General features: G+C 38.4%; 1 protein-coding gene across 3 annotated transcripts in view; it reads right to left on the minus strand.

Annotated features, from left to right (window-relative positions):
- LOC136864685 (leucine-rich repeat flightless-interacting protein 2) overlaps nucleotides 1-12,043 on the minus strand; it is a 337,500-nt gene that overhangs the window by 159,163 nt on the left and 166,294 nt on the right. For 2 of the 3 annotated variants that reach the window (XM_067141997.2, XM_067141999.2), the window contains exons 1-2: nucleotides 10,037-10,719; nucleotides 5,885-6,011 (exon numbers count right to left, since the gene is read on the minus strand). In XM_067141997.2, the coding sequence (XP_066998098.2) occupies nucleotides 5,885-6,011; nucleotides 10,037-10,315 (406 nt within the window). In that variant the 5' untranslated portion in view covers nucleotides 10,316-10,719. Of the gene's footprint in view, nucleotides 1-5,884; nucleotides 6,012-10,036; nucleotides 10,720-12,043 lie in introns of those variants that run through there. The other variant, XM_067142000.2, reaches the window with a different exon arrangement.

Below are 12,043 nucleotides of genomic sequence, written 5' to 3' on the forward strand. Positions count from 1 at the left end.
CAGCCTTCTAATTTTCTAGAAAATGACATATTATGTACTATCAAATAAAAAATTCAATAAAAATTATATTTTCAACTTAAGGTATGATTTCCAGGTAACGTTCACATATAAACTAATGCTTGCAAAATTTGTTATTCCAAGAATCATTTTCGATTCAGTTGACCATTATGATCAATCCTCACATACGCTGGAGAAGATGACAAATTTTTATGTGACAAAGATTTTTAAAAAAAATGCAGATGCAGAAAAACAAATACTGGGTATAGCCCACTCAGACATTTAATAATCTGCAGAGATGTAACTGTATAGGCTTAACAATAATATTAAACATGCAGAATGTGACAGAATTAACAGCATGTTTCAAACATACACAAGAATTCAATGCACCTTAATTCAATCTCGCTTATTATACTACCATCTTGGATGAATACATATCCTGAATACACAAAATTATCTACTTGTTCCAGCTTTGTATTCCCAACCCGACACTGAATTCTCTTTGATTGCGTACCTACCGACATCAATTTAGTCTTGGAAAGGTTAATTTTCATATCATACTCATTGCACCTATTTTCAAGTTCCAAGATATTAGACCGCAGGCTTTCAGCACAATCTTCCTTAACAGCATAGGCCAAACTGCTCAGTACATTTTCATCTAACTGAATTCCTTCCTGCCATTTAATACCTTTCAGTAGATGATCCTTGTAAACTATGAACAACAAAGGTGAAATATCACAGCCTTGTCTATACTTTGAGTCAACTGAAGTCTTAAGTGGTCCCTGGGTATGTTATAAACGCCACTTACATTACCCGCCAGGTTCAGGACAAGAACCGAGATGGGGGTGGGGGTAGGGGTGGGGAGAGGGGGAAGTTTTCACACACGGAAGGGGTTTCTCTTCATTTCTTCAGTTGATTACTGGTATAACATTAAATGGAGCACTCAGGACTTGAGTTGAAGCCGACTATAACCCCTCTAAGTACCATGAGCCAAGAACACATTCTACAATCAATTCTCATTGTAGCCCAATAGTCAACATAAATACTTTAATTTAATAATCTACCCTTAATCCCATAGTCCCCAGTACAGCGAACAACTCTTCCCTCTGTACTCTGGCATATGCCTTCTCTAAATCTACTAAATATAACTGTCTATTCCTCTCGTAGTATTTTTCAATTACCTGGTACACACAGAAGAGCTGATTCTGACAGCCCCTCTGTGGTCTGGAAACACTCTGGTTTTCATGCAACTTGATCTCAACCACTGATCGCACCCTCCTTTCCAAAATGCCAGCGTACACCTTGCCTGGTATAATGATCAATGAAATACCTCAACAGTTGTTTCAATCTTTCCTGTTCCATTGTTTATAGGCAGGTGCAATTTACTTCATGAAGCATGCCATCCCATTATATTTCACCAATTCAGGTCTAATTTCATCTATTCCTGCTCCTTTATGACAATGAAGTTTATTTACCATCCTTTCCACTTCCTCAAGTGTAATTTCATCAACGTCATTGTCCTGTTCCCAATGAGCTCGGTTGTTAGCGACATCACCAGAAAGATATCCTTTTACTTTGAGAAGATTTTCAAAATATTTCGTCCACCTGTCCAGTGATTCCCTGGGATCTATTAAGAGCTCACCTGATTTACCCAAAACACTATTCATTTCTTCTTTCCATCCTTTTCTAAGATTCTTTATTACTCTCCAGAAAGATTTCCCTGCTCTTCCCTGCTGCTTGACCTACCCTTTCCAGGTTATTGCCGAAATCTTCCGAAGACAACTTCTTGGATTCAACAAATTTATAATTAATAATTATAATACCAATATCAGTCCCAACAGCCTAATGAGCACACGAGGGCGAAACGCAGGCAACCAAGAATGAGTTAGCTGGAAAATTTATAATGTCCAATAACGGACCATTATATTGGTATTTTGGTATTATAAATTTACTCATTCAGGACAAATATTTTAGGTTCCCTATGGGAATCAACATCTGCATCATTTGATGGCCAGGCAGGCATCTATTTTTGGAAATGAGACATAGCTCTCATAGTGCATTGGCACTGCTGGTGGCTTCAAATAGCCTATGCAGTGGCCTCCACGGTATGCACTAGCCTTGCGTCTTGGGTGGTGTGCTAAGTCCCAACTGATGAGCCTAACTTAGCACACAAGGGCGAAACGCAGGCAACCAAGAATGAGTTAGCTGGAAAATTTATAATGTCCAATAACGGACCATTATATTGGTATTATAAATTTACTCATTCAGGACAAATATTTTAGGTTCCCTATGGGAATCAACATCTGCATCAGTAGTACACTGCCGATCTAACAGTCCACAGTTCCGGAGCTTGAATGACCAAGCCGCAGACAGACGTGATCCGTGAACACTCTTTGTCTTTATTCGGCGGGAGGTGTCGAATAGCGGAGAGTCCCAGGGCAAAACTATGCCCTTTTACTAATCTGAATCCTAGCAGTACCTGACGAGTTGGAAAATTTCAATTCACTACACTGGCGGAGGAAAAATCTAACTGACTTGGAGGCGAATTTGTCCTCCAAGACAGAGGAGAAACCCCCTCTTCACTCCTGATTTGGAACAAAATGAATGTAAAATTTAATGAAAGTGAAGAGGAAGAAGCTTTTATTAAGAAACGGCTCTTTTCAGAGTAGAATTTTAAGTTATTTAGTGAACTGTGGTGTTATAATTTGGAACAGGCCTAAATTCTAATTCTAGCTACTGCTAAGTGAACCCCTGCTTTACATGTGCACACTGCTCCTTCAAAACAGCACGTCAGAGCAAGGATCGAATAGCTTGAACACTAAGATGAATCAGTGTGTTCCGTACCAGCAGTATCAGAAAATGTATGAACCAGAGGAATGGCATGCAAAATAAGAGTTTCCTAACTCCTCAGATATTTCGCACCAATATTCAGTCAGGCTGTTAAAGTAGATACGCAGCAGTAACCCCATCTATCGGAGTTGAGTGGCAGCATAAGAAATAAAGAACATCACAACAAACAATGGTCAATGTATTGTTATTGTTGATCAATGTTATGTGCTTTCAATATTGTAGGCCTTCACATTTAGTTTTCTCCCAACTCGGAAATACCACTCTTATCATAGTCGGTACAGTAAAACCGAATACAACATAAATGATCGGAAATTGTGTTCTCTATAACTTTTGTAATGTAGTACTTTCTATAGGACCAATAACATAGGTATTTAAAAATTGAATTTTAGGCACCTTCCCCTAAACTACAATTTCATCCCGGGTGAATAAAATTGTTTATAGCTTAGACTGTAGTTTCTTATTCCCTGACTCTATATACCGATTTTTCATTAAATTCTGTTAACCCATTTTCTCGTGGCTCGGCGTTGATATGGACTTAGCAACAAAAATACAAATTCATGAATATCTGAGTTCCCATAGTGAACTGTGGTGTTATAATTTGGAACAGGCCTAAATTCTAATTCTAGCTACTGCTAAGTGAACCCCTGCTTTACATGTGCAATGGTAAAAATGTGTAAGACATAAATGATCAGAAATTTAATTCTATATAACTTTGGTTATGTAGCATTTATCGATAGGACCACTAATAAAACAAATATTTGAGAAGTAAATTTTACGCCTTCCCCTGAACTACCATTTCACTCAGGGTGAATAAAATAATTTATAGCCTAGATTGTAGTGGCTCATCCCCCAACTTTACATACCGATTTTCATTAAATTCTCTTCAGCCGTTTTCTCATTATGCGTGTACATACATACATACATACATACATACATGCATACATACATACAGGCAGAAATTACGGGAAAAATAAAAAGTACATTTTCTTGTTACTATGGACATGACTGATACAGAAATGCCATTATTTTTAAATTCTGAGCAATGTACAGACAAAACTCTATATATATATATATATATATATATATATATATATATATAGTACTTACATAATCCATTCCTTTCCTTATTGGGCATACTTCCCACTTGTCTCCCACAATATATCATGTTACACTTCCTCATGCACCGGGCGAGTTGGCCGTGGGGTTATGAGCGCGCAACTGTGTGCTCGCATCCGGTAGATAGTGGGTTCGAGCCCCACTGTCGGCGGCCCTGAAGATGGTTTTCCGTGGTTTCCCATTTTCACAGAAGGCAAATGCTGGGGCTGTACCTTAATTAAGGCCATGGCTGCTTCCTTCTCATTCCTAGGCCTTTCCTGTCCAATCGTCGCCATAAGACCTATCTGTGTCGGTGTGACGCAAAGCAACCAGCACTTCCTCTTGCTTCTTGTTTTATTTTTCAATTTCTGTGTCACATAGTGTATTATGCAAACATGGACATTTCTCCACGTCTAAAATGACACACTCACTGTCTACATACTCCACATTTCATACTATAATGTACCAAGCCTGTAACGAAGATAAATGAAGTACGCAGTATATACTGCCTCGTGTGGCCAAGCTCCAACAGCTTATGCAGCAGAAGAAATGGGCTCTGGCCTATCACTTCAGCAGCATGTCCTTGAACTGCTTCCTCCCAGTCGATTTACTGCTGGCCCATCACATTGCAACACAAGGCATGCATTTTTCCTGCATTATTTGCCGCTCACTTCAAGCTGCATTATCTGCTCGTGTGGTTGTAGCCGTAACATAACCTCAACTGCCGAGATTAGATTTCCAATTTGTTTGCAAACAAATTAGGGTGTATTTTGCTTGTCACAAGGGCAAATATTCGATCAATAATATTTGCAAACATTTTACAGGAACACTCTGTTTCATAAGTCTCAAAAAGCAATATTCCAAGGCTTTGAAATTAATTCAAATCAAATTACAGGTCATGTACAAGAAATAGTTAGAAATTCATATGATAATGAAAAAGATAAATAATGTGAAAATGAGAGGGAAAGAAATGTGACGTTAATCAAACATGTATGTTAATACTTCCATAGCCCTTCTTGTTTATATAGGCCAACTCACTACCGGTACCATAAAATGTAGGCTTAACATCAATGCAGTGAGGAGCCCCTCTTGCTGCTGGAAAATTGTATTTTTCCTGCCACTCTTGTTTTGCAACATCAAATTTAATCCACACAGCAGCTTTAGCCACAGTGAGGTCCATAACATCAAAAAGATATTTATTCCCCGTTGTCTGAAGAATACTAAGACAACTATACCACCTAGACATCCAGGGTTGAAACACAATTTAATTATGACCCTAACAGCACCAATATTTGTTTATCTGGTCCAAATAAATTCCGCTTTTTAAAATATGATGTAGACTTTTAAAGTTTTTTTGAATACACATGTTCACATCTCTCCTGCAAACATTTTTCCTCGAGGCACAATGTTAAAAACAAACTCTTCTGAATCTCTCTTTTAAGAATAACAAATCAGTAAATACTCGTGCCTGAGAAAATCAACAATACTCAAGTAAAGTGAGCATATACCCAGCAATCTGTTGAAGTACTTGTTTTTATTCATACCACAAATAACAATCCACTCTCAGACTGTCAGAAATGTAAGTTTATACTATATGCTACATGACCTAATACAAGTACCGTACATGCTCACAATCTCGAGAACTTTATTCTTATGGAGTATACACCATAATAAATTTCTATATTATGATTTTCTATAACCATCCAATGTAAAGCAATTTCTAAAAGGTCATCTACCCCATATATAAAAATTATGATTGAAACATAATGGTTAACATGCATTAAAGGAGGATTTGCTTTCAAACAAAAAATCCAGACCTGCTGCGTAACGACACATTCATATCGGAAAAGGAGCTCTCTCCAACTGACGAACCTTGAGAGGTCAGATATAAGAATTTAAAAATTCAATTTGACAAAATCAATAAAGAAACTTCAAAACTAACCTGTGTACATGTCATACACCTTATCAGCATTTTCTTCTAATTCCCTCTGCTGCCTCTCTAGCTCGCGCATTCGGATTTCCCGTGCCTCAGCCCGTGCTTGCCTTCTTGCTGCCAAGCGTGCCTCTGCCTGCAAAGAACAAAATTGTAATGTTGTATAGTACGAAGCTGTGCTAATGAAAGACAGCCCACCTAGCTCTATAGTTAGGTAAGGTCATGCTTTCTATTTGTGATCCTGTGCCCTGAACAACCCTGAACGTGAATGGGTACTGGTATAATTTAAACTCAGCAATCCCAGTAGAAAGAAAACAATGTGCTGCATGTCAGTGTTCACAGAGACTTCCTGAAGAACATCATATGGTACTTGAGGTAAGCCGGGATACTGGACATTGCGTAGACAATTACACAAGTGCCATGAACTTCACTTAAGGAAAAAGAGAGAAAAAGAGAGAGAATTGAATTGAATGGAATTGAATTTATTGATAATGAATTGAATTGAATGAAATAACTGGGAAAGTTTTTCTTTGTGGTATGAACTGAAACAAGATTACAATGACCAGACTTGCAATTTACAACCTCACTTGAGAATGTGTAACTTTTTATACATGTTAGTTTAAAGTTTTCCAATTCTTCATGTTGGGATTATGTTTCTCATCAAATGAAAAATGGTATCAGTGCCCTATGGAGTGCCAATATCAACATTTATGAATAATGTGCATGGTTTGTATGTTAATAATTAAATTACTAACCATTCTAGCTGTAGTGTAACTGTCAACTTCCCTCTCACACCGTCAACATGACTACAGTTCAGCAAGTCTTTTTTAAATACAGTAGTTAGGTAGCATTGAAGAATAGAAAATAATGTACTTCTAATCATTAAGAGCATTAATTTATATAGACATTCAAGCCCACCTACCTTCTAAAGCCACAAGATAATGACTATTATGACCATGTTTAAACCCAATGAGTTAGGGCCTATTCCATCGGATAACTACAATCCCGACAATCCACAAGCTTATATTTTTAAATTTTAGAAAGAAACGCTGCTCCATACTGCTGACATAATTTGATATACTGTAGTTCTTCATCTACTATTTACCAGTGTTATGGTATAGATAATGACAATATCATAAATAGACCGTACTGAGGTAATGTGCTCCAACACCAAAGGTATTTTTTTACAAAAAAGTTGTAAGATAAAAGTTTCATATATCAGTCAAGACTACTTTTAGGAATGACCTTTAAGATTTCTAGGAAGTAGGCTAAATATAACTCAAAATAACTCCATAACCATACAATGTAGGACTATAGAAGGCAAATACTACTCCAGCTTTGCAGTACAGACTGAGAAAATTATTCTATGCATCGAAGTACCAAACCACACCCGGGCGATTGGAGTGGGACATTGATAACTGAACTACCACATCACCGGTATCTTATCTAGAAGAGGACAGATTTCTGTCCTCTACTTAATACATTAGAAGAATAATGAATTCATTTCAATAGCATGCAATGAAATGTGGTGGTGAAGATGTTTGTTGTTTAAAGGGGCCTAACAGCTAGGTCATCAGCCCCTTATGGTACAAGTTGAACAAAACAAAAATTAAAACTTTGAAATGTATGACGATGATGAAAATATGATCGTGAAACAAAACAATCGGCGGATCCAATTCACCAAGCCTTTATTACTGGGATGATACTCATTATCTAAAGGGACCCAAAATACAGGTCAACGACCCCTCATAATGGCAATCACTGGTAAAGCAGAACCATGGTGTTCCTCCTATAGTGGTACTAATCACATGTAAAGTAGACTCATGGTGTTTCTTGCATGGTGGTACTAATCACAGGTAGGCTAATGTAGGCTAATGTAGACCCATGGTAAGTCACACACAATGGCACCACTCATATGTAATACAAACCTATGGTGTTTTGCACAAAAGGGTACTACTCACAAGCAAACATAAACGTTTGGTGTTTGTAACAATGGGACTAATCACAGGCGCCGGTATTCCTGTGGTGTTCCTCACTTAGTGGAACAAATCACAGGCCACATATACTCATGGTGTTGCTCAAATAGTGGTACTAATCATAGTCAATGTAGACCCACTGTGTATCACACATTATGGCAATGCCCACAGGCAATACAAACCCATGGTGTTCTTCAGATAATGGTACTACTACCAGCAGGCAACACAGACCCATGGTTTTACTCACATAGTGGTACTCATCGCGGGCGCCAGCCAAACCAGTGTTGTTTTTCATTTATTGGCACTGATCACAGGCAACGTAGGCTCATGTTGTTTCTCATAAAATGGTACTACTCATAGGTAATGTACACCCGTTCTGAACACAGTGGAACCGACTAGTGAAATACATACGATGACCATTATCACAAACAACGCCCAGACCCGTAGTGTTTCTCGCATAATGGTACTGCTCCTATGTAACATAGACCAATGGTCTTCCTCGCAAGATTGTACTAGTCGGAAGTAACATCGACCCATGTTGTTCCGCACGTAATGGTACTAATCACAAGTATTCTCACGGTTCTAATTTCGTCATCCCTTGGTCGTCCCTTTTAGTCACCTCTTATGACAGGCAAGGGTGTATTCTTCATCTGCATGCCCCACCCGCTTATTACAAACTATCCACAGCAGGTGCAATGAAGTGTAATGAGGTGATGCATAAAATGTATTATTGCCCCATATTGATATACGCACCACAGACCTGGACAGTGACAAAAAGACAGGAGAGTAAAATCCAAGTCAGCGACATGACATTTTTTAGAGGTATGATAGGAAAGACAAGATAAGACAAGGTAACAAATGAGGATGTCAGGAACAAAATTGGAGTAGAAAAGTTTTCAGGCAGAATGGAGAGAAGGAAACCGAAATGGTCCGGACATATAAAGAGGATGGAAGAGGGAAGGATACTGAAGTGGATGATAGTGGCTGAGATTGAAGGAAGGGGAACCAGGAAGTAGACCCAGACTAAGGGGGGTTGGACTTGACCAAGAACAGCATAATAAGAAGGAACCTGGATTGAAACACAGTTAATGAGCAACAAGGTGGTTGGATACAGGAAAATGAAAAGGTGTCATGAACATCCCAACCTGGCTGGAGCTGGAAAAGTGAAATAAGATGATCCTTTGGAGTATCTCAAGACATAAAAAACCTTGAACACAATTTCTACTCAAAGAAGCTATATAAAATGCAAATGAAGTATATATGGAAGAAGTTTACTATTTACACAAACTGCATAGGACTTTCAAATGAACTAACAGCTCTGCTCTACCGAATACAGCTGTAGCTTTTGTAGATCATAATTAATGAAGAGCCTTACATAACAAAACCACAGCTCTCAAATGAAATTCCTCACTAGCTGTATTTTAAGTTTATTCCAAAGCTATTGGAACTACACAACAATAACGTTCAATTAAATACTGGTACATTACGAAGAGCTTGCATTATTACAACAATATACATGGACATTTACAATTCAAAAGATTTATATTTCATTCATGAACTCTGCTCTATGCTGAATATAAGATAATTAACTGCGAGTTTCTCATAAGTTAGGAGTTGTACAAATTTGAATCACAGCTACTTAGATTAAAATAAAGTGCACTTCACTCATCTTCCATTACTTTACTATAAATATATAATTAGGTATGGTATACCCATTAGCAGTTGAATTAAACCATGTAACATCCATTTTTTTATACAGAAAAATTACTGGCCCATATGAGGAACTGCAGCAGGACTGTTCAGCTATAAAAATTCTTAACCTCAAAAGCGAATAATTAAGAACAAGCTTCAATTATTCAACAGTAAATTAAGGGAGTACAAACCTACAATCTCAAGACAATGTACAAAGGAAAAGTGACAAGTTACATGTCCTGTCGTAGGTCTGTAATTTTCAGACATTAAAAAGATACGCAAGTGTAAAGATGAAAATATATGAAGGTGACACAAAATATGTTTGCTTTATACTAAATTTCTTTCAAAAGGACGTATTTCACATGCTAGGAAGATGTAAAATTAATGAAAATTTGCAGTTAAGTCCTGTCGATAGTAATTACGTGTGACTCATAATGTGAACACAAATATGAAATTATTACTGATAGTACCAAAATAAATTATCAATGCATACTTTATCATTGCTCTTGTCAAGGAAATCAACAATGCCGTCGTCTTCTTCGGTATCGCCGGTACCAACTACTTTGCTGTTTCTTCTCGAGTGATTGTGACCACTATTTCTGTCATCAACTTCAAGACCAGAGGAATTGTCTGATAACACTTTGGTGTCACCGATTTCTTCAATGGTGTTCTGTCGCTCACTGGATTCCTCTGCTTTTGGCTCATTCATAACTGCTTCACCATCGGCAATAGCCGGTAGTGTCTCTCCGGAGGAGCAACAGGTGTCTTCCATTTCCCCTGTCAGTTGGCTACCACATGCACTTATAAATTACGTCAACCTGCATACTATTACAGCAATATAAATTTGTTATAATCGTTCAATATCACGCATAGGTACGGTACGTGTAACTTACTTCACAACATAGAGCCTGCCTCTTTATGGCATCGAGATTTGCACTTTTTCTATTTATACACTCTATTAAAGGCATTAAAGGCTTCGAAATCGTGAGGAAATAATCAGTAGGACGTACAAGATATTTGCAGCTTTCCTGCTTTCTTAAGAGACACGCCTCCAGGACAGAAACGGTCGGCTATTACACTAGTCATTCGCTTTCAAAAGTTTTAACACCGAACAAGTACAGAACTATAGTATAACCGGATAAATATTCCAAAACCAACAAAAAGAAATCCACGTACTCGAACCACTCCCAACACAGTAAGATAAGTGAAACAGTCCGGAGGTGCACCCAACCCAATACACACGTAACAGCTGACACTTCTCTCCTCCTTTCCCCTCCCATACCCACTCCGCGAGCACCCAGCACACATACACAAGAGGCGCGAGCACGCTACCAGCTGAGAACTTACGAAGATAATTCTGTTAAATTATTTTCCTAATACAAAACCATGTTACAGTCTTACATTCGAATCATGCTATTAGAAAATAAGAAGCCTCGTGTTATTTTACCACATTTTCTTCCTTACGTCCAGATGTTTCAGTTGTTCTTAATTTGTTTTACTTTCGCAGCAGGGGAGAGACAACACGCTCGGCAATTCATATTCCACTTAAAAAACAACACGTAATCCAGCAGTTAGAGTTCGAGGGCTTAACAGAACTGTTACTATGAACTGATATTTAAAAATATCCAAATCACAAACAATACACGGGGGAAAAAGAACATACACTACTTTAAGGCATTACTGCAGCAAACAGTCCCAAGTGCATTATTTACTTCTGAGCTAGCGAGATAGCGGGAACACAACACACCTTAATGCCGAGTGCCAAATACAATGCTGCGTGCAAGTGCTTGGGCCAACTCCTAACAGTACCAGCGTTGATGACTTGTGAGATAAAGAACAGTGGACAGCCAGTTAGGCCTAATTCTGAGAGCTACTGCACAAGTTTTTCTTGTTTCGTACAATTGTGTCGTACCGACACAGATGGGCCTTATGGCGGCAATGGGATAGGAAATGACTAGGAGTTGGAAGAAAGCGGCCATGGCCTTATTTAATTAACTAAAATGGGGAAACCACGGAAAACCATCTCCAGGGCTGCCGACAGTGGGTTCGAACCTACTCTCTCGCGAATGCATGTTCACAGCTGCGTGACGCTAACCGCTCGGTAAACAAGAAAAACGGCAGTACTTGTTCGTAGAGGAAGTATGGGTAATATAACAGCAATGAATGGTAAACTCGTCCCGTTAACCAGAAGTAGAAGAAGTATCAAGAACGTGTTGGATGAGATAATCTAGATGATCTTCCTTCAAATAATACAGGACTGTTAACACAGCTTGTAAAAAGAATTGCACTTCCGGAACGTTGCAATTTTCTCGATTTGGAAACTGCCGCCAAGCCACACCAGCGAGTAAAATGGGTCAAGTCCAAGGGACCCTAGCTTTATCACTCGACTCAAGCAAGAACCCACTCTATTGAGGTGAAGGGATTTCTTGTAATGCAATAGTTATCGTACCTGTCTTCGATACGTCGGCCATGTAAGCGGTTCAGGTAAACTGAAAAAAAT

The sequence above is a fragment of the Anabrus simplex genome, chromosome 2, assembly GCF_040414725.1.
Source record: "Anabrus simplex isolate iqAnaSimp1 chromosome 2, ASM4041472v1, whole genome shotgun sequence".
Taxonomy (NCBI): domain Eukaryota; kingdom Metazoa; phylum Arthropoda; class Insecta; order Orthoptera; family Tettigoniidae; genus Anabrus; species Anabrus simplex.